Raw genomic sequence first — 21,320 nt, 5'->3', positions numbered from 1 at the left:
ATTAGACAGGATAATATTATATTACACTATATAGTGCTTGGTTTGACAGAGATTACAGCAAAAGCAAAGGCAGGTTGATATCTGTTTAAATAGTTTCACCTAAAGCTACCCTTTTTTTCTGATATAAATCTCCACTTTGACTACCTCCAAGATTAATTTTATATCATTTCCTTGAATTACAAATACTATAAACAAGAGGAACAGCCAGAAATTTTTCTCAGTATTGAGTCAGAAAAAAAAACATAGTTAAAACCAAGAAAACTTTCCTAAATATATGTTGTAGGGACATAAATAAAGTAAGTAAGATGAATTACAGCTAAGCATCTGTCTTCTAGTGTACAAGTAGTTTGGGATTATAAACATATGAAAAAGAAATAAAGCAAATGAAAAAGAAAAAGGAGGAAAAGAAAGCAAAAGAGCTGATAAAGTTTCTGGCTACAATACAGGAGACATATCATTACCATATGATCTAATGTGGGTGTCAGCCTGGATTGTGTTCATTGAGAGAAACCTTATTTTTTAACTGTGCTATGGAATAGAAGCAGGAGGGTTTTCCACCAAGTGACAGTCACTGAGCTGAACTTACCCCCTCCTCCTTTCCACACCTGCAAAGCCTTTTGCCTGGGTTGAATATTTAGTTTAATTACATCTCAGCTTTGAGAGCTCCTGTTGCAAATCCCTGGATTAAAAGGTACGGTTTTCAGTAATTCTCCTGAACTATGCTGTACTAATAAAACTTCAGGCAAGTCTACGGCAAGAACTAGTTGAATTTTAAGAGAAGGAAGGAAAAAATCCTACTAAATGTCTAGCAATGTTAAGTTTTGTATCCAGCACTTTTGTTTCTTGGGAACATGAGAATGCATTCTCAAGGATTGTGCAGATTTCCTACTGTTTATTTGACTGCTCTGTCTCTTGTTTTGATTTGTATAAGCACAGCTATAGTCCTTTCTTTTTCTTTACTGTAAACTTTTGCAGCAGTATATTCTCTGTTTGCAAGCCAGTGCTTAGAATCGGTGATGGAGTGAGTGTAAAAAATGCGTGAGTTCTTACATTTCTCTTTTAAACTGCACTCTGTGGTTTCTTTTTCGTTCGGGTTTCTTCATATGTATTCCAAATATTAATGAATATAATTTCAATTTTCAGAGAAAAAAATACGTAGTAATCAGTTAGACGGGCTGAGTGTATGCCTTTGTAATGTTAGAATGTGCTATGTTACAGTGTACAAACAGGGATTCACGTTTAAAGAAGGTTCCTATGAATGAAATAGTAGAAAAGAAAATTCCTGGAGTTTAAACTCCTATTAACAGAGTTTGAATCTCTTTAAAACTTCCAGCTCCTATGTTTGCACACCTAGACTTTATTACACAAAATGGGTAAAACATGTAATGTAGGGGATTTTTTTTTTTTGAAACTGCAGATATTGTTTAACGTGTTTTTTGTGGCATTTTGAAAGATTTCTGACAGTAGGTGAACTAATATTTAAAACTTAATATTAGGGTAAACTGACAAGAAGACCACCAATACAGTGGTGACGTGAACTGATGAAGCACATTTCCAGTGGTATTTTAAACTGAAATGTGGCCAAGTCTATGGTATAGTTTCCTCTGTTTGTGGAAAAGTCTTCCTCATTGTAAACACATAATTAAAGCAAATTTAAACAGTTATGTCCTGCAGACATAAATATTGTTTCACAGCCCTTTAAGAATTCAGACTTTTCCCCCCACCTCTATTTTTTTTGTAAGTGAAATGTAAACATTTCTTACTAGTACAGTTTTGTGTATATTTTTTTTCTCTAACTGTTTATGTTCATTTACACATGCAAACAATAGGAACAGATGTGTGTGCCTGTGGTACAAATACATATACGAATAAAGATATGCAGACACATATCTATTCCTGTTTCCTGATTAATATGTAGCTTGTGTGTGCTATTTTCTCTGCTGTGTCCTCAAATTAGATCCTTGATATCCTTTGTTGTCCTACAGTTTTCCTTTATACACAGCTTTTACTGATTTCATTATCATTTTGACAAAACAGAGACCAAAGGAAAAGGCCTACTACAGGGTTTAACTGAGATAAGTGAAGTCATCAATATTAATGTGAACAAGAAGTGTGAAGACACTTCCAAAGTGCTTTGCATTGTTTTTGTGTTTGTTTTTTTTTTTGAGGGGTAGTAATTTAACTCCAGGATAAGATCCTGATTGTGCTTTCTTGGGACGGACGGTGCTTCAGCAGTGACCCTGGGGGGGAATACAAGCAGTTTTAAATATTTAAAAATATTTTAAAAATACATGAATACATTAAAAAGAACAGGGGAAGCTCTTTAAAAACTACTGACTGCCAGTGCCATGCCAGGGTTGGCGTGCAGCATACCCAAAGTTTATTGATGTTAATGTACATTCTGAAAAATAATTTGTACTGGGGTAATGTTTTATTGATCATTTTCACAAGGCAGCTTATTACAATGAATGGTGATGATTTGGCAAATTTGTCGTCCTGTTTCAGACTATTAATAAATTGCATTGTTGTATTACAATAATTCATACATAATAATGATTATTTCAAAAATCTTCTTTTGGTTTAAACCATGGGAAGAACTCACCACCACGTATTAACACCACTTTGCTGTGACATCCTTCCTTGTTCCTGTGTGCTCCTGGGGGTGTTGCTGGGAAAGGGACCCAGCCCCAATGTCGGGGGGGGGGGGCAGGGCAGGAGGGAGCGCAGGAGGATGGCCCACATGGCGACACAGCCTGCCCCTGCTACATGGCACGAGTTTGCACAGCACTGAGTTGGGCCAACAGGGCATGCTAAAATGCTCTAGTTGACATTGGGGTCTGCAAAACCCCTCAGTGTATGCAGTAGGTAATATGTCTGCTCCAGGAATAGAAAGTGCTTTCAGGTCCAACTAAGCAACCAACTATGTCTCGTTATAAGGCAACAGAAAGGGTACTTTATCCATGTGAAGTCACTTTGAAGTCTTTGGGGCATCTGAAGGTTGTAGATACCTGTCTTACTGTTACGTAGATGACAGAATTGCAAGTTATGATTTTAAAATACTAGCATGTTTTATGAGGTAACCTTATCATCCTCTCAAGACTCAGTCCTACAAGTTTCTGCAGGATTGCATTATTGGCATCTGTAGGTAGAAATTCATAAAGGAAATTGAACCCAGGCACAATATAGATTGTATCTATTTCCAGGCCTTTGTTTTTTATTTATTTAGGGTTTTTTTTTATACTAACCACTCCTATTAGAGTACCTGGATGTGTTATTCTAGAAAGAGAGGCCTCAGTATACCACTCTCACCTCACATCAGCTGACCATTTTAGTCATCTACCTGGTAGGTTCCACATGTCAATGCAGAAAGAGAGGCGGTCCTCCTCCTCTGCCTCTTCCCCATTTTTTTATCTTTCCATTAGTCAATATGGAGCTGAGAAATGCCATACCACGCCCCTAACTGTTAGATAATTTCTGCTAGAAAAAAATCAATCACAGCTAGTGCCCAGACAAGGCATTTCAGAAGTTACTGACCTGAAGAAGCAAGTAACATTTTCGCTTTCATTACGGAGAGCAATATCTGTATTCAGGACTATGCCATCCATTTTATGAAAAGGCTCCTAAATAAATGACAAGTTTGCCTTTCTGTCACTTGGCAACTTGAAGGCAGGATTCTTCATATTTTTTTCTTTGTGAGCTCTTTTTTAGATCCATGAAGGTTTGTAAAAGATAAGCTTTCTTTTGTATAATGAACTGTAAAAAAAAAAAAAAAAAAAAATTTCGGAAAATTAGGTGATCTATACAGCCTTAATGCAAAACCTGCAAACAGTTGTTTTGTAATTTCTCCTTAGCGCACAGTGACACAGGTAGCACAATGTTGTGTTGAAATGCATTCAGGCCTAGGTCCTGAGAACACGTATTTAAGCAGTTTTCCTTGTTAATATCTATGGCAATACATACTTGCATAAAGTTGCCCCTGAACATGAAAATCTGCAAAATGAGGCCCTGAAGGCACATTAGAAAGTGTGCTGACAATACTACAAGCATCAATTCAAATGCTTATGCAGTGCAAAGCAGAGGATTTTCAGGGTGCATTGTTTATATCATAAAATCCCCTAGCCAAAAATCTGGAAAGCAAGCCAAGAACATCCAATATAACACAACATTGTATTCCATTTTATTGCGCTGTTTAAAAAAGAAGTATAGCTCATTTAAAGAACTAAAGATCTTCCCCTCTCTCTCCACCCCGTCACTAGATCTTACTCTTTCTCAGTCAGTTTTACTAGGCTATAATTTAAAACACACAGCAAGCTGGCACTTTGAAAAAAAAAAAAATATTTCTCAGGCCATGAAATACTGCATTACAGTGAGTTTGGGAACCTCAGGTTTGTCCCCAGGAGACAAACTCATTGCTATGAAACAAATGCTAATGAAATCAAATAGACTGTTACGTTGGCAGAAAACAGACACATGGAAAATGTGGCTTATTGTTTTGACTGTTTTGCATAACAAAGTTGACAGCGCTGCCTGTTCCTAATAAATATTACTCTAAATATGCAAACAGATGTGTTTACAGTTGCCTTTAAACTGCTCTGTAAAAAAAAAAAAAAAGAAAAGCCTATTGACAAGCAGTTACCAGACTCCTATCACATAACTGTCCTATTTTCAGAATTGAGTTTTCATTTATCGAAAGGAACAGTTATGCAATTGGTGGATATGCTGGACCTCCTTCAGCAGGAACTGTGCAGCTATGGGAAACTGCTACTTTTGTTGTAAATCTCCTGCTTTGATCCCTAGGTTCTGCCCGGAGTCGATGAACTAAGCCATGAAGCTGGCTCTTCTCTTCGTCCTACTGCTGCCAGCATGCTTGGCCAAGCCGTTCCACCAGCAGGGCCTCTTTGACTTTATGCTGGAGGATGAAGGGTCGGCCGATATGCCTCCAACAGATGATCCCGTCATATCTGGATTTGGACCAGTGTGCCCCTTCCGCTGCCAGTGCCATCTTCGCGTGGTGCAGTGCTCTGACCTAGGTAAGCCCAAGAGTATCTTCATAGAGTCTATACTAACATTCTAGCCACGGGTTTGCAGCTGAGGTGGTGAGGCTGCTATGCACTGCCACGCTGTAACTGGGTTTTTGTCAAAGAAATATGCTACAGCTATTGTCAAGTAGAATGTACTATATGAAGTAGGCCATAAAGCCCCGACAAGATGGGCATTTGTTAAGACCATGAAGAATGTTTGATTTTTTTAATGTGTGTTTTGTGTATGTATGTATCACTTGTTCTTCAAAGACCACAGATTTCTATTGCAGACAAAATAACTTTTCAAGGCTATTCCTTCAAATACATATTAAATAAATTTGGCGAGGTCAGATGTGGGGATGGAAACATTTTAAAAGGTTCTAAATTGCATGGTCCAAGCTCCAACACTCTTAATCATACTGTCTGGTACCTCAACATAGAAATCATCCCATTTCCATTGGAATACATGAGCATGGAATAACCAAACCTGAATCATATATGCTGGAACCAGTCCTTTGGAGGAAAGGACTTGGAAACACTCCAAAGCAATAAACACGTTTTGGAGCTCCTTATTAAATATCTTTCGTAGACACTGTTCAAGCTGAAACCTTGAGAAACTTTCTCACAAACTCCCCTTACTCCCTCACATAGCAGGGCTCGTCTGCACAGTCAGACCAGCAGGATGTGAAGCCATGTCTGACATCACTGTATTTGACTTCCCCATGCAAGTAATGAAGTTGACTTCAGTGAGACTGCTCTTGGTTTAAGCCTGTATTATTCAGCCTAAGTCAATGCGCAGTGCAGAAAATCAATTAAAGTCGGTTTTGCTCACAAGGAAATTAGGCAATTTATTCAGTGGACAGACAAATAATTTCTCATATAATTTTACAGACTTTTTTTTTTAAGTCTTCTTTCAGCTGTTTAAATGTATAGCTGGGTGTTTCTATTTTCCTGTGTTATAGCATTGGCTTGATAATTGCTGTAAACCATGGCACAAATTCACCAATTAGGACCTGAGTCTCATTGTGGTGGGTGTCATATAATTACAAAAAGGAGAGGGAAACATTAGTTACATCCCTAGAAACTTCTGTGAATTTATTAAAGCAAGCCACATAATTACGCAACAGATACGTTTGGCAAAGACCCAGTGAATAATGCAAGCCAAGTTGCACAAATGAGCACGGACTAACCTAGCCATGCATTCATAAAGCTTTCACAGTACTGTCCCTGTTGAAAGATATTTTCTTTTTTTACCATTTAGGTGACAGATAATAGCAAACATGGCGTGGGGAGTGGAGAGGAGGTTGCCCCACATGCCATGAAGGTCTTTTATTGTTGTTACACTGGCTAATGCTGATGGAATTTAAGTTATTTTGGGAACTTGTACCCAGTCTGCTTCAATTCTACAGAACGTAAGGAGCTTTCACTTGGTAAAAAAGTAGATATATACACACAGGGACCCTTTGTTGCTGTACTTGCTCCCATGTTCGTTCAGTTCTCCTTCACACACACGTGGTTTCTGAAGGGTTGCTCTACAGTCCACTCCCTACAGATGCTTCTAGGTTAATAGAGTCCCATACTGACAAGGAGACTCAGAAATACAGCAATTAAGGCCCCAGTTCTGTGTTTCAGAGATAATTTTGAGAGGGGTGATAAGAAAGAGATATATTTTGAGCTTGATTTAAACCCGCATGATGCAGATACTGCAATGAAAAGATTGTGCTTTTGAAGCGGCTGAGCTGATAACATCCGGCCTCTGGGCACGAAGGAAGAGAGATCTCTCTGGGCTCAAAATATGCAGCCCTGAAAAATAAATAATATTTCCCTGGCAGAGCTCAAGGAAGTAATAATCATGCAGAGTTCCCCAGCCTTGGCATTAAGTCCATCCCTGTCAGATGTGGCTATGACAGCCCCTCCTGGGTCATGGCCCAAGTGGGAGGCTCATCGGGGCGCAAGTCCCGTGGCCACCCCTGCAGTAGGGACAGGGCAGCTGTGTGTGCTGCCTGCTCACAGGTAAATCTGCCCTCCGCTCTCCTCTCTTCCAGCCTTGAATCCATTTCTATGTGACTCAGACAAGGTCAGGTTTACCTACTGACTTGAGGATAGCTGGGAGCTGGCTCTAAAATCTCAAAATTTTGTTGCAAACTGTGGAGGTCCCGCAGGGATGACCGAGCATGCTCCTGGGCTGTGGGATGAAGGGTGCTTGGGGCACGGCGATCAGGAAGGCAATGTGCATGCAGGAGCCATGAAACCACTTCCACCTCCCTGCAAATCATCTCTCCTGGCCCGACTTGCCCTTCAGCTCCGGGCTTTTACGACCCAAAAAAATTAGCTATCTCCCTCCCCTAAAATTATCAAATTTAGTCATCTAGTCCCATGGGCACTAATTGAAGAAAAACTGCAGGCAATAACAAGACTCCTCCCAGGGATATATTAAGAGCTTACTAAATTAAGTCCCACAAAGGAAAGTTGAAATCTGGATCAGGATCCTTCCTTCCACCCAGTCTCTGGCGTGGAGGTAGGGCTCTTTGCAGCCATGAACCCCTGGGTGCAGAGGGCATGTCAGAGCAAGGCAGCTGGGGGACCCTAACGTGGGCTACTTATGGAGAGGTTTCCTCTTCCTCAGCGTGCTTCTTTTTGTTACCAAAGGGGCATTTGCTATTTGTAAACTCTTGCTTCTTAAGGAAAAAGCCAACTACCTGACACAGAGTTATGTGAGCAAACCACAGGAGAACTATCACATCCAGGGTCCAGAGATCAGGTTTGCCCCTTGTCTCATGAGCACTGGATGGGAATAATAAAAAAAATAATATCCAAATTCAATAAAAACAGGGAAAAAATGCCCAGTGGTCCAATTACACTCTTGTCAGCTGAAGTTTTGCATTCCTGAACTTTTAAGCTTCAGTCACATCTTCCTAAGCACATACCTCCGAATTAATTTATTTTGCCTCCAAGCCAAGAGCTGAGTTAGCAGGAAGGAGAAAGCCGTCTTCTCACACCCTGAAGAAGAATTCTCTCCGAGCTGCGGTTACTGACAGATCGAGAGCAGAGCCCCGTGTGCCTACCTTATATGAGATGTATTACCTTTGTGCAATAGGCTCAAGTATCTCATCAAGGAAGGCCACCGTGGTATCTCTGTAAAAGTCCTGCCTTTTCTGAATCTGCTTCCTGTTGCTAAAAGGGAGCCACAGGTTCCCTTTATAATCATGCCTCAGTATAAGGCATTACTGTGCCAGACTTGCCATAGAAATCACGAACATCTTCCTTATTAGCACACAGTACAGATGAGGACTAGCTGATATAGCTGGTAAGAGGCAGCTCTTCATGTTTTAAAGTAATAAATACAGGGAAGATATGCAGTCAGTTGGCCAGGCAAGCACACCTCGTAAAAGCCCTAGCAAGGATTAACCGTTCCATTTAAAGTCTCATCCTCCCAAAGGGAGTCTCAGGAAAAAGTTCCTCCCAGAGTGCCTTGATAGGCAGGAGGACACATGTGTGATTACTCAGCCCTGCAGAGCATGCAAAATGCTCCATAAGCGCTTTCAGAGGTGGTCGTCAGAGCTTTATTTCACCTTCAGATAAGTCTGTCAGCCCCTTACTAAGTGAGCAGCGTCTGTGTTCTGCAGGATTGAATGAGATCGCCTTCCTTGGAGACTTCACGGGATGTAGGGGGGTCCCTCCAGTCCTCTTGCTGTGAGCATCCATGGAGGTTTTGTGGTCTCCAAAAAGTGTGCAAGAGATGAATGTCAGTAATCAAAGTTCAAGCAGTGTTACAGTTTAAATTGGAATTTTACTCACAGCTCAGAAATGCTGGTTTCTCCAGCTGTAAAGAAGGGTATATTAAAGCTCAGCATGGGTGCTGGAGTGTGCGTTTGAAAAGCACTTTGAGATCAGTGGGTGAAAATCTCATAGATACGTAAAGCATTATTCCAGGGATCCAGTAACACGAGGCAGTTTATCCGAACACAGAGTGTCTAAACTCTATCAACATGTGAACCGTGGTAATTTGACAACAGCTAATTTAATTCTTGACAAAAGATGATTTAACTCATTGTATAAAATCTTTCAGAAACATCTGAACACCCGTTTTCTGATCACGACTCCATTTGGGAACCCCATCTCTCATCATAAAGGAAATGATCTCCTTTGAGATATACCTTGATTTGAATTTCTGTTGTCAACATAAAATATTTTTGAAGAAAAATAATACATGCCTCATTGGTGATCAGTCTCAGTCATTTTAGGAGTTCAAGAAAACAGATAGGGTTACTTACTATTGTGTACTTGGCTTTAGAATCCCTGTCATTACTCAAATGTTTACCAACCTTTCAAAACTATAATTTTTAAAGCTAAATGTTTAGCTCAAAATCTTACAGGTTTCTAAAGATGTAATAAGAGAAAGCATGGATCCTTAAATGGCCAGACATCAACAAATATAATTTTTAAATAAAAAAGATTTTGTTAATTTACATTGTAATTGCTGAGCCTTTAGGACAAGTTGTTCCATGTTTTATGCACTTTTTCCTGTTAACAATAAGGACTAGAGACTTATTCCTTTTATGTTTAATAAAAGCTGAGACCCTCATGAAATCCCCTGACTCCATGCAACTTGATCATTTAACAAAAACATTATCAATAAAAATGCAACCATGAAATCTGGGAAGGTATATTGTCACTTATACTGAGAGTAGCCTCTGCAACACAATACCATGGCCTTAAAACTGAAGACTAAATGCCTTTTTGGACAACATTACTTAGACAAACAGAAGTTATGCTGTAATCAACCTTTCCACGTGCTAACTGGCTGAACAGTAATACTCTAACACGTTGGAGATCAGACTGGAGGATCTATATGGACTATTACAGGTATTATCCGTAACATAGGAGTGATCTCGGGTGATGTTAGCTATCTAAGAGTTATCTGGCTCCTTTCACAGCCATGGGGAGAGTCAGGCAGCCACCCCATGGGGCAGTTCATCCTGTCTAAGGTGACAGAAAGGATTCTTGGGAAATTAAGCTGCCAACACAGGGCCCCAGTGACTACTCAAGGCTATACAACTTACTTTCAGATTGATGAAGTTATGTGTGATAAAATTAAAACATGGGAAAAATAAACTCGGGTTACCAGCATTATTTTTTAACAAATTTGCCATGGATTTTTAAAATTTTTGTATGTATTCTGCTTATATACAATTTTTGGGATGCCTTGGAAGTTAAAGAAAGCATCAGTTAAAGCCCTGTACTCGGTACATCCTGAAAAATTATTAATTCAAGAACCCAATAATTAGAAAACACTCTTGAAAAGTTGTCAAGAAAAAAAAATATATTGGCCTGGATGTAGACTGCTTTATAGTAACAAAAAGTCATTAGCTTTCACCAGTGTAACAGTAAAAGACAGGCCTTGTTGCATCGCAGCCTGGATTGCTGATGTTCCAGTTCCAGTTGATAAACATGATTCTAGGTGAAAATTAATCCACTCTAAATACATCCCTTCTTTACTAGCTGCTTACTCCAAGGTAACAGTTACCAACTCTGTGAGTTTTCTTTTTTTTTAAGAAAGCCTAATGGCAGGAATGGAAATCCTGACTGCCAAGTGCAAGTGATACAAGAAGCGACTGTTTTCTGGTTTGCACTGTGACAAGAGTTTATTTTTAAAATGTCCCAGTGCACAAATAAATAGCTGATAGATAGCTAGTGAAATGTGTGTCAATTATTATAAGTCATAGCAGGTGATTACAGTGCTTAAAACATACTAAGTAATAACTGCTGACACCTACTAGCGTTATGGACATCTTTAGTATGTGTATTATCTTCTTAACACTTTTATTACTTGGTAAGACATATAAATATTTAAAAAACTATCCGTGTTTTCACAGCATAAAGCCTGTGCTATTCAACTGCGAAAGGTTCCCAGCCAAGTCTTAGGAAGAGCTAAAGAGTCCAAAGGCTCCTTCCCAATGTTCACTGAGAATCCACTGCCAACAGGGAGGAGACCTAGGAATTTGGCTTCTATGTGAAGCCACCAATGATAACAGCAAGGAACTGCCAATACTAACCTCCAGCTACTCAGGAAAACTCTGCTCACAGAGTCCAGTTACCGTGGTATTTAGAAAAGATTCTAGTTTTAAGCAGATTTTCAAAACACCTCTTTCTAACACAGACTTGAGAGTGTCCCCTTCTTATCAACTTTGGATGCACTGGTCTGTATTTTGCTTTACCCATATCTGTCATGTGTGAGCCAAAAGAAGATAATCAGGTTACAGAAAAAAAAACAAAAACAAAAACCAAAGAGTAGTTTTCTGAATATACTTTTATCTTTTCCTAAATTTAAAATCTAAGAATATATCCTTCAAAATATATTGCATTTTTTAAACTTATTTTTCCTGCTTTACCTGCCTGCCCTGACAGACAATATTGACAAATGCTGGAATTCTAGGTCTCTTTGGTTGTATTGTATTTAAGGTCTCATTCACACAGATCATTCTTGTCCTACTATGTCTGCTATGAAAGCGAAGTAGATAGACGGAGTAGAACTCGCTCATTGGCTTCTCTGCAAGCAAAGAGATGGAAACAATGAACACAGACACAGAGGGCCTTAACACGAAGGACTGTGTCTGACCGGGTTTTTTTTCCGCAGTGGGGGGGATTGAGTTGTAATTTTCAATTTATGGGACCAATTATGGGACTAGAACAGCTCTGTACAAATGACCCTGTTGTTAGCAGGGTTACATTTGCTACACAGGCAACTCTACTGCAGACTTCTTAGGCAGTCAATAGGGAATGAAAAAGGTGATAAGCGGTATTTAAAGAATTTGTTTGTTCTCTGCATACGTGCTCTTAAGTGAGAGGGCACCCAGGAGAGCATCCCATACCAGCTTTGTGTTTGTTTCCTGGGTTCTATTTGGAGTGCTTTGAGTTGCTATAAAAATCTGTTAAGGAGAGGATGCTTGCAGTTTTAATTTCAATGAGAAAAGGAATGCAATATATACTCATATTTTAAAAAGCAGTGAAAACAAGAAACCTTTTCTTCCCACCAAATTTCATGGCAACTTTAGATTTAATGGAAAAGCAACAAATGGACAGATTATTTACAGAAATACTAAAGCATTTGAAACATGTGAAAATGTAAATGGGGCTACAATCTGGTTCTGTAATACATCATCAGCACAACAGAAACATGCAATAGGTCATCCCAGCCCCAGTTTCTGCCTGCACTGTGTAAAATGTGAAAGCCTAGGACGACCTCAGTTTCTACACTGGACTGCAGGTTTTCCCTTCTATTGCTCCAGTGTGGGCCTCAGAAACTAAACAGGCTCTCGGTGAATTCATATTTTAGGGTGACATGGAAGAGTTGTTTGTCGTGGTACAAACTCTTTGCTGAATATCTCTACCTAAGAGATGTAGGAGCAAAGATATAAGCAAGTTAGCCAAACAGGACTAAAAGGCTATGTTATCTCATTCAGCTGTGATGCCATGTCTTTCTGTAAGTTCAATTAGTTCTTCAGCATTGATTTCCACACCTTCAGATTGGGAAGATTACACTAATTCTTTACTGCTGGGAAGTAAGAATGGAAAAGGAAAGGCGAACGGTGCTAATAAAGTTTTTATATTAGCAGCAGTCCAGAAAAGAAAAAAAGGCAGATACTAGATACTGAACAGATACTAGAAGAAAAATGAAAGAGGAGAAAGCCAATGGAAGAAGACCAGGATAGGAAGATAGACACGATAGGAACCCTTTCAAGAAAAGAAGGGACAATATGAACGTGGAAGGGAAAACCATGCTTTTTCAAGGGAAGCTATAATAGAAATTGTTAGAAAAGGGGATGTACAGAAAGTTTCAGATATAATTGAATGGAAATTTTACTGTTTTCAGGGTTAGGCGGCAAAATTTGTTTTCTTTATTTTCTCTCTCTATGGCAGAGAGTTTACATCGTCTGTACTGAAGGGGATGACTATTACAGTGATAACTGACCTGGGGAAGGTCACTAAATGACTAATAAAATAAAAAAGTAACAAACCTAAAATATCTAAGAGTTACAAGGATATATACAACATCATCTAGTAGAAAAAGGGAACTAGCAGGTCTGCAGACTCCCTGATTCAGTCAGGATATCCTCTCTCAACATTTATTTAAATGTTATTCGCTATGTCCAGTCACAGCGGCTCCTTCCATTGTTTGCTTGTGTGAAAGTAGGTTGAAAACAATCCTACAACATTTATGAAAAATGGCCATGTTATGTTTAGAAGTACCCAAAATAACCGGGAACATATCTTTGCCCTCAGGTCATAATAAAACTAGGGCTGTTCAGTGGCCATGTGGTCAGAACAGGAAGGGGTAGGTTTACTTGAAACCAGAGAAGATCCACCCCCCCAAATGACTCTTTATGGCTACTCCATTATGTTAGTGCTAATTCTGGTAAATCCCAAAGTAAAGACTGAGGGAGCTACCCTTAAATTGGTATCTGTTGCCTGCTGCTTAAACTACGAACCAGGCAAACCTCAAATTATATTACTCCACAGGCTAATTCAAAATGTAATTTGTTAGATAATGCTCACTTTTCTGAGTCACTGAAATGCTCTCTTCTGACTACTGTAAATACTCGTAAGAAATAAATGTTTCACCTTAATGCATGAGTACTCATAGATAGTGCATCTGCACTGCATCCACTTTAACTGAAGCCATTATGCACATGGTGCTGGCAGATTGCATGAATCACACGCGACGGTTGCTGTTCTCTGATGGGATGTTTTATGTCTGTAACCGTGACAGTGGGAAATGTAAAGCTGGCAATTTTAGGAGCTCTGAAAACTCATATTTGATTTTTTTTTGTTTTACTTAATGTCTTAATCCCTGAAGTCTCATGACTATTTCAAAATATTTTTAAGCCTTTTAAAATACTTCTGTACTTCTTGAGAAGGGATATACCTTCCAGACCTTTGAAATGACAAGTCCCAGAAAGTTAGAAAGAACACAGAAATGGAATTTGCTTGATTTTTAGTTTCAAGAATGTATCATTACTCTTAGGTATTAGCTTTTGGGGCCGGGAGGCTGAATCTGTCTGTACCAAAAATGTGACTAGCACTGAAAAATAATTTATAACATCTGTAGCTTGCAATATCCGTTATACTTTGAAATATGTGTTCACTACACAGAGTGGGTGGAAATAGAAAAGAGGAGTTATAGCAATGCACTAATTTTTAAACGTTTGCTAGGGCCTTTACAATTCTTACTACTTTCAGAATGGAGAATTATGCATTTAATCATAATGTGTGAATGTGTTTCTGTTTTGCTGTGCTACTCGCTGTGTTCTGGGAAGCAATGTTGTACATGTTTGGGAAAAACCCCAGTGTAGTAACATGTCAGTGATTGTGAGAGGCCACCTCAGCATGGGGTGGAGTTCATAGAATCATAGAATCATAGGGTTGGAAGGGACCTCTGGAGATCATCCAGTCCAACCACCCTGCCAGAGCAGGGTCACCCAGAGCAGGTTGTACAGGAACGCATCCAGGCGGGTTTTGAATGTCTCCAGAGATGGAGACTCCACCACCTCTCTGGGCAGCCTGTCCCGGTGCCCTGCCACCCTCAAAGTAAAGAAGTTCCTCCTCATGTTCAGTTTCTTGTTTTTTCCTATGGGAAGGGAAAGAGGTATACAAAAATAATAATCTGTGATAAAAATAAGTCCAAAATAGATCTTAATGGAACATGACTCTTATGGATTGTAGAGAAGAAAACAAGTCTGAAAAATGGTTGTGAATTACCTTCAAAGAGATGTATTTTAAGAGTCTTAATGCATTCCAATGGGCACTGTTTGGTTTTTTTTTTTTAGCTCTTAGAAAGATCACTTGAGATAAATAACTCTTTAATTTTTCAGTCTTTTTTAAAAAAAATATTGCTGTTGATTTCATAGCAAGCAAGGGGAAGGTGGAGAACAAACTTTTACTTTGAAAGTGGGAGAGAGAAGGAGGCTGTAGATATTTCTCTGTTAAGAGAGACAATTGTTTCTTATTTTATGGATGGTAGGACGCAAATAATGAAATTACTCATATTTGCAAATCCCACACAATAGAGAACAAATTTCCAGTAAATACTGAAGCACAGAGCCTGGGAAAGCGTCAGTGAACTTTTCTAAGTCAAAGCATTCAAAGCTGTGTTAAGCAACTTGCCATCCTTCCAGAAAGCAGTCCTTGACTCCTGTTATTTTCCATGACCAAGTATCCTGACCCTGTAAACGTGCCGTTTGCCTCATTCACCCCAGAGTCCACTCAGGGCATTACTAAGGGCATTGACCCCCCGTGGAGGGTTGCTGCCCGTCAGTGGGATGCGGCAGGGCTGTACTGGGAGCAGGGGAGAGCCCAGAGCAGCCTGCACAGGCAGCGCAGGCAGCTGCTGGAGAAGGCTGCCTCCGCCGGGAGAGCAGCCGCTGAAGATCACGGTTGGGAATTACATGTAGCTCAGCCCAAATTCCTCAGCTGGCAGCAGCTGTTTGTGGAAACTGAAGGAGTCTTGAAAAGAGCCCCATTTTATGGCCCCTGTGATAATAATCGTGAGTGTTGCAATGTAATAACACATGTATCTGAGCTACAGCGTTCAGATATCTCTCTGCCTTTTGGCCCCTTCTCTCCAGCTGGGGAAGGGAAGGTTTATTCAGAGCAATAAGCCCCATCTCTGCTTGTAAAACAGATAGGTGGAGGGAAAAAAATAAAAATACCCCAAACAAAACAAAACAAAAAAAATCAAACCACAAGCTCTGTTGCGTTGTTAAAGTTGTTTAGAATTGGCACTGTTCACATATTTGTTATTTTGACTATGTGGTCTCAATGTTGCAAGGATGCAATTCTCAGGGAAGTGTCCTCATCTCTGGGCTACAGACTCAGACTTCCATTTGCTTAGTCTCCCTCGCTGGCCCCATAAATCTTACATTCCTTTTCTGCATAGTCGTACGGCTTCAGCAGAAATGTGGCCCCGTGCCAAGTTGCAGACTAACTTGTGGCTCTCACTTCTGAGAAACTGGAGCAGCGGACTGAAACCCCTCCATAGCGAGAAGGGTTCAAAAGCCACCCTCCTCCTTTTGTGGGTTCAACAGTTCCACGGCTGCTTGATCACAGCTCCTGTAGCCGAGCAGGTTATTCCCTCAGCTGCAAAAGTAATAAAGCCCGTCTTGTATACCAAAACCCCTAACCTCCCTTAGTCCTCACACTGTTCCCAAATCCTTGCTACATCTCCTACACCTGTTTGGCTGTCTAAATGGCACTATATGCTAGTTGGGCTGGTGCAGTGCTACACAGGAGATGGCTAGCCACTGATTGCTGCTCTCCCAGGGACTGGGTAATAGCTGAATTATACTGGTCTTGGCTTTTCTCTGCCTAATTTCTGGTCTCATAAAATCTCCAGATCCATCAGCCTTCTGTCCTCTCCAGGAGGTGAGGCAATCACAGCTAAACAGCCAGACACTGTAATTTGCTTAAGAATTTTTTTTTTAAAAATCTACACGCCACACGGATAGGATCCCACAGGGACAAGCCTGATTTCTGCAAAGTTACCTTCTCCTCCATCCTCCCACTAAGGAGGGATTCCTGGTCCTGTTAACCTCTCCCCACCAAACGTCTTCTAGGTGACTGTAGATGAGCCTTTCAGTGCTTCCAAAAGTGAGTGTGGGCCCTTGTTGTCTGCATGAAAGAAATCCGTTGATGATCCAGCTCTGCTGGATTTTGATAAATACATTTTGATTGTGTTTGTTATTCCAAAATTCTGTGGTCTAGCGACTAGTGTAAGAAAAAGTTCGGAAAATTTCTGCCAGGGATAATAGAAGTTCAGCTGATCCTGACTAACAACAGGAAATAAATCAAGCTTACTTACACACTTTTTCCATTTTGCACTTCTGTTGCATCTTCTGTCTTTTATGTGTTTTCAGATGCAGGCATTTTTACACACATACATGTGCACTGGTGGGAACTGTTGAGTGCTACAGGTTGATAACGTAGAACAGAAGGAAATTTCTACTTATAGAAATCTGCAGAGAATAATACAAATTTTACCTGTGCTGTAGGAAGTGATGGCTGTTCAGCTTCTGTAAGGAAGTCATGACTCCTCCCAGAGAAATACTTAAGTGCAAATTGAAATGGTCTTTATGACTAAGGATACGTGAATGGGTCTATTAAATCCCTTATCTTTCCAGAATCTTCAGGCTCTTAATTTCAGTGTAAACAAGGATATTGGAAGGGTGGAGCTATACCATTTCTACTTATTTGTGAATAAGTAGAAATTTTAAAAAAAGTATTTACCAACTTAAATAATAACTGACTTAGTTTTATTCAACCAAAATAAATAAAGACATATGTATCTTCAAATTAACATACGGTGTGAAAGGCAGAAGAATCTAAATCTTTAATCAGTTATCAGTTAATGTTAGGAACAAGAGGCCTGAAATATTTCCAGGGAACTGAATTATAATCTGTGTAGCACTGATTATTCACATAAAAAGTCATCCTGCTATGAGAGATTTTTCATACGGCTTTTTAAGAAGCAAGCTTTAATGTATAAAAAAATAACAGCCAAGAGCTGGAATACTTGTGTGAACTGTTCTTAAAAAGATTGAGAGTTGACTCAACTGACATTTCAAAACACCAGTTCCCCCTTTCAGTTGCTATTACATAAATTTCACTGGAGGCATTTGTAGGTGGACACGCAGTCATACTGTACAACATGGCTTCAGAAGTATGTGAGCATCACTTGAGTTTCTCAGAAGTTGTAAGGACAGCCCACAGTTCCCCTCTGAACTTCTCAGTCTCCCAGACAGAGGAATCAAAAAATCCTCCTAGGAAATAGTAATTCTATCTCAGGAGCCAAGATGCATTTCAACTTCCAGTGGGATTATGATTTTCTTGATTCAGTTTAAATTCTGTCATGCTGTTGTGTTCATTCAGGCTTCCCCATTCGTCTGAACTGGCTGTCTATTGACCTGTCCTGACCAGAAAGGTTTGAAGGTTTGTTCTGCAGGCCGAGAATCTCCAGCACAGGGGCTAGTTTGCACTACACCAGTGCTCCTCCTACATGTGTCTATCTGGAGATACGTCTACCTGTATAGAGACATGGACCTGCAAGCTGAAGCACAGCCCTTGAAGCCAATGTAGATGTGACAAGTGGTGAAACACTTGGATCCAGTCCACACCTCAAACACATTCAGGTTTAGTCCTGAATTATTTAGCTGCTGATTTTACAAGGCAGTGTCCAGATCCACCCATTCATAAACTTTTCCTCCGCTGGAGAGTTCCAGTTGTAGCTTTCAGCTGGAGGATGTACTAAACTGCTTAATGGTAATGCAATGCCTCTTCAGCATCTGGGGTGCATCCTGTACTCCACCATGCTTTGCTCTCCCAAACTCAGACAAAGCAAGAAAAAATTCAAATATAATTTCTATAGCTGTTTTCTGAAACATTTTTAAAAACAACTTCAGGAAATGCATAAAAGAATATACATGAGATAGGTAACAAAACAAGTTTAACGCTTTCAGGGATGGCAAATCTTTATTCTTTGCATGCAAAACTAATTACTGTATTGTATATCCTTCTAGTTTCTAGTACAAGATAGGAAGATTTTATAAATCACTTTTCACAAATGGATATCTGATTGTTAAATTTGTCTTACCCTTATAATATGAAACATTTAAAGGTTAACTTCATTGCACTGAGAAATTGTCAGTTCTACCTTATTCGGGGATAACACTTTAGCTTTTAGAAGCTGACATATGAAGCTTGAAATGTACAGTTGGAAATTTAGTTTGAAGTTTAGTCTCTGGAAAATTACCCCTTCAGTGGCAATCCAAGTGTTCTTACAAAGTATGTTCCAAGGACATCACATAAAGGACAGCTGTATAGCTCTCATGTGCCCTAGTTTCTGCCATAAGCAGTTATTTACAGTTACCAGTCTACTAATATAAATATACTGACAACCAGAACATAGTACTATTACTTTGAGTGCAAATAATTAAACCTTTTTTTTTTGTATTTATATGTGAAAAAATCTGTAAAAGTTGCTAGACTGTAAGAACTTCTTGTAACAAAATTATGATCTTGAAAAAGTAGTGCTTTTTGGGAGAGAATTTTTAGTTGCTGACATCATTCCTGTCCGCTGAGGACAAAAACTGTCCAAAGACAACCAACGTACAAATTATACGGTATCACATTTTTATATATTTGGAACTCTAGTCCTAAACTTCTGAAGGTAATGAGGGTTTTGCAACTGCCTTCAGTAAAAATGAAGTCCACGCCTGAATGAGGAAAGGTTATTTTAGTAATATGTAGAATCTTAATCTGTATCATATATTCATGCACCGAATATCTGTAAGGTAAACAGGATGAAATGTGAGATTTGGCTTTTGTCATTTTATGTATGGTAGAAGCTTTTACTAATTAATCCCAGGCTAGATGATTGTGCTTTTTAATACTTTTGGACTGGATTAAAACTCAACCAGGTTAATCTATATTGTACTCAGTTTTAATAAATATCAGATCCAAATATTTTAATAATTTTTTAGCTAATGTTAGAGAACTTAAGGGTCGGAAAATAAATTTGAAATAGTAGCTAGGATGTTTTTTAATTCAAAACTGAAACTTTTCTAATGGTAGAACAACAGAGTGTGATCTATACAGACTAATGTTATGAATTCAAAAGTAAGATTAAAAGAAGCAAGCACTTCTCAAAAGTTTGGGTCTCCTGCACCCATATATAGATAACTAAAAAAGCAATCTTGTTTCCAGAATGTGCCAAGCACCAAACAGCTGTAACAGACACCAGTGGGATCTGTGAGATGCTCAACACTTTGGAATATTCAGACCAGGCACCTAAAGATGAATTTGAGGCCTCATCTGCATGCAGATATTTTTAAGACTATGACCAAATCTATAATGAATTCTTAGTGCATCACTAATTGTAGTAAAAAGCTCCAGGATACATCACTGTGGCCTCTCTAGAGTTTATGGTAAAGTTTTATAGTAATAACTATAGAATAGTGCTCTTTATGTAGGGTAAAAGGATTAAATATAGTACCAAACATATACTTCTTTTCATCGTTTGCCATAATCCTTCCAAATTTTTTTTACTCTACATATAGATATATATATACACACACACGTATATTCTGTAAAGGACTGAAAGAGAAGGAGTTCTACTTAACATTGGATTTTGAAAGAGAAACCTACATTTCAGGTGTGAAAACACATTTGTGATGAACGTTAAACATCACAGAATCACAGAATTGTTGAGTTTGAAGGTCACCTCTTGAGTTTGTCTACTCCACCCCCTTGCTGAAGCAAGGGCAGCTAGATCAGGTTGTGTAGGGCTGCGTCCAGTTAACTTTTGAATATCTCCAAGCATGGAGACTCCACAGCCTTTGTGGACAAAGCATATATGATCTCTGGGCAAGCATATCTCAATGTGTTTGCAGTGCCATGCTTGAGATTAAAATACATAGGTTAAAAAAGTTAATATATATAGGTATATATCTTTCACCTGAGAACAGTATCACACAGTCCACCATCATACTGGGGAGACACTGGTGATAGTTGCAGTGAGATCTTTCCCAGGAGAGTTCAAATATAGCTTCAGAAATATTTGTTAAAAACTTTACTGGTAATAAGAGAAGTCCACTTCTGTTAGATGCCCATATAGAGACTTTATTAGTTTCTATAATTTTTTTTCTACCAACCATTCATTTAGCATTTCACATTCTGTTAAAAAAAAAAAAAAAAAAAAAAGACTAGTTAGAAAAAAACATTTTAATTTTGTGGTAAATCAGAATGACTATAAAAGATTTGCTCTATTCCAAGTCACAGTATGAAAGGAAAGCTGGGTAAAGCAAGTGTTATTTAACACTAAATAATTTCATTTCCATGACTTCATCGGACTTACATATCAGCTATTCAGAAAATAGTCCCAAAGAGAGTCTTTAATTTAAACTGTCTGATGTTCTTTTGGCAGTTGTAGGGAAACCAAGAGATTTGTTCTCCAGAAAACTTGGACATAGTTTCAGATGAAAGAAAAGGGGGGAGGTGGACTGGTTTTTTTTAAGGTGGACTTTACTGCAAGTTATTCAGTTACTGTCAAACAAACAGTATTTTTTCTGGAAATGATTATAATTAACTATCGTACTTCTTTCAAAAAAGCCCACTACCTTTTAAATAGCAGGAAATGTTCTCTGTCCACAAAAGCTAACACACAGTGAAATTAATAAATACCATACCTCTTTCTGAAAGCAATTTTTATTCACACAATTCAGTGGAATTAAATGTGTTGGAAATAAT

The 21,320-nt window shown here is 39.0% G+C and overlaps 1 protein-coding gene across 1 annotated transcript in view; it reads left to right on the top strand.

Moving 5' to 3' along the window:
- The first annotated feature begins 287 nt into the window (after positions 1 to 287).
- DCN (decorin) overlaps positions 288 to 21,320 on the top strand; it is a 40,772-nt gene continuing 19,739 nt past the window's right edge. The window contains exons 1-2 of the mRNA XM_074574858.1: positions 288 to 691; positions 4,798 to 5,030. Of these exons, the coding sequence (XP_074430959.1) occupies positions 4,826 to 5,030 (205 nt within the window). The 5' untranslated portion in view covers positions 288 to 691; positions 4,798 to 4,825. The remainder of the gene's footprint in view (positions 692 to 4,797; positions 5,031 to 21,320) is intronic.

This window comes from Larus michahellis, chromosome 1 (assembly GCF_964199755.1).
Source record: "Larus michahellis chromosome 1, bLarMic1.1, whole genome shotgun sequence".
Taxonomy (NCBI): domain Eukaryota; kingdom Metazoa; phylum Chordata; class Aves; order Charadriiformes; family Laridae; genus Larus; species Larus michahellis.
This window is presented reverse-complemented; position numbering and strand designations above follow the sequence as displayed.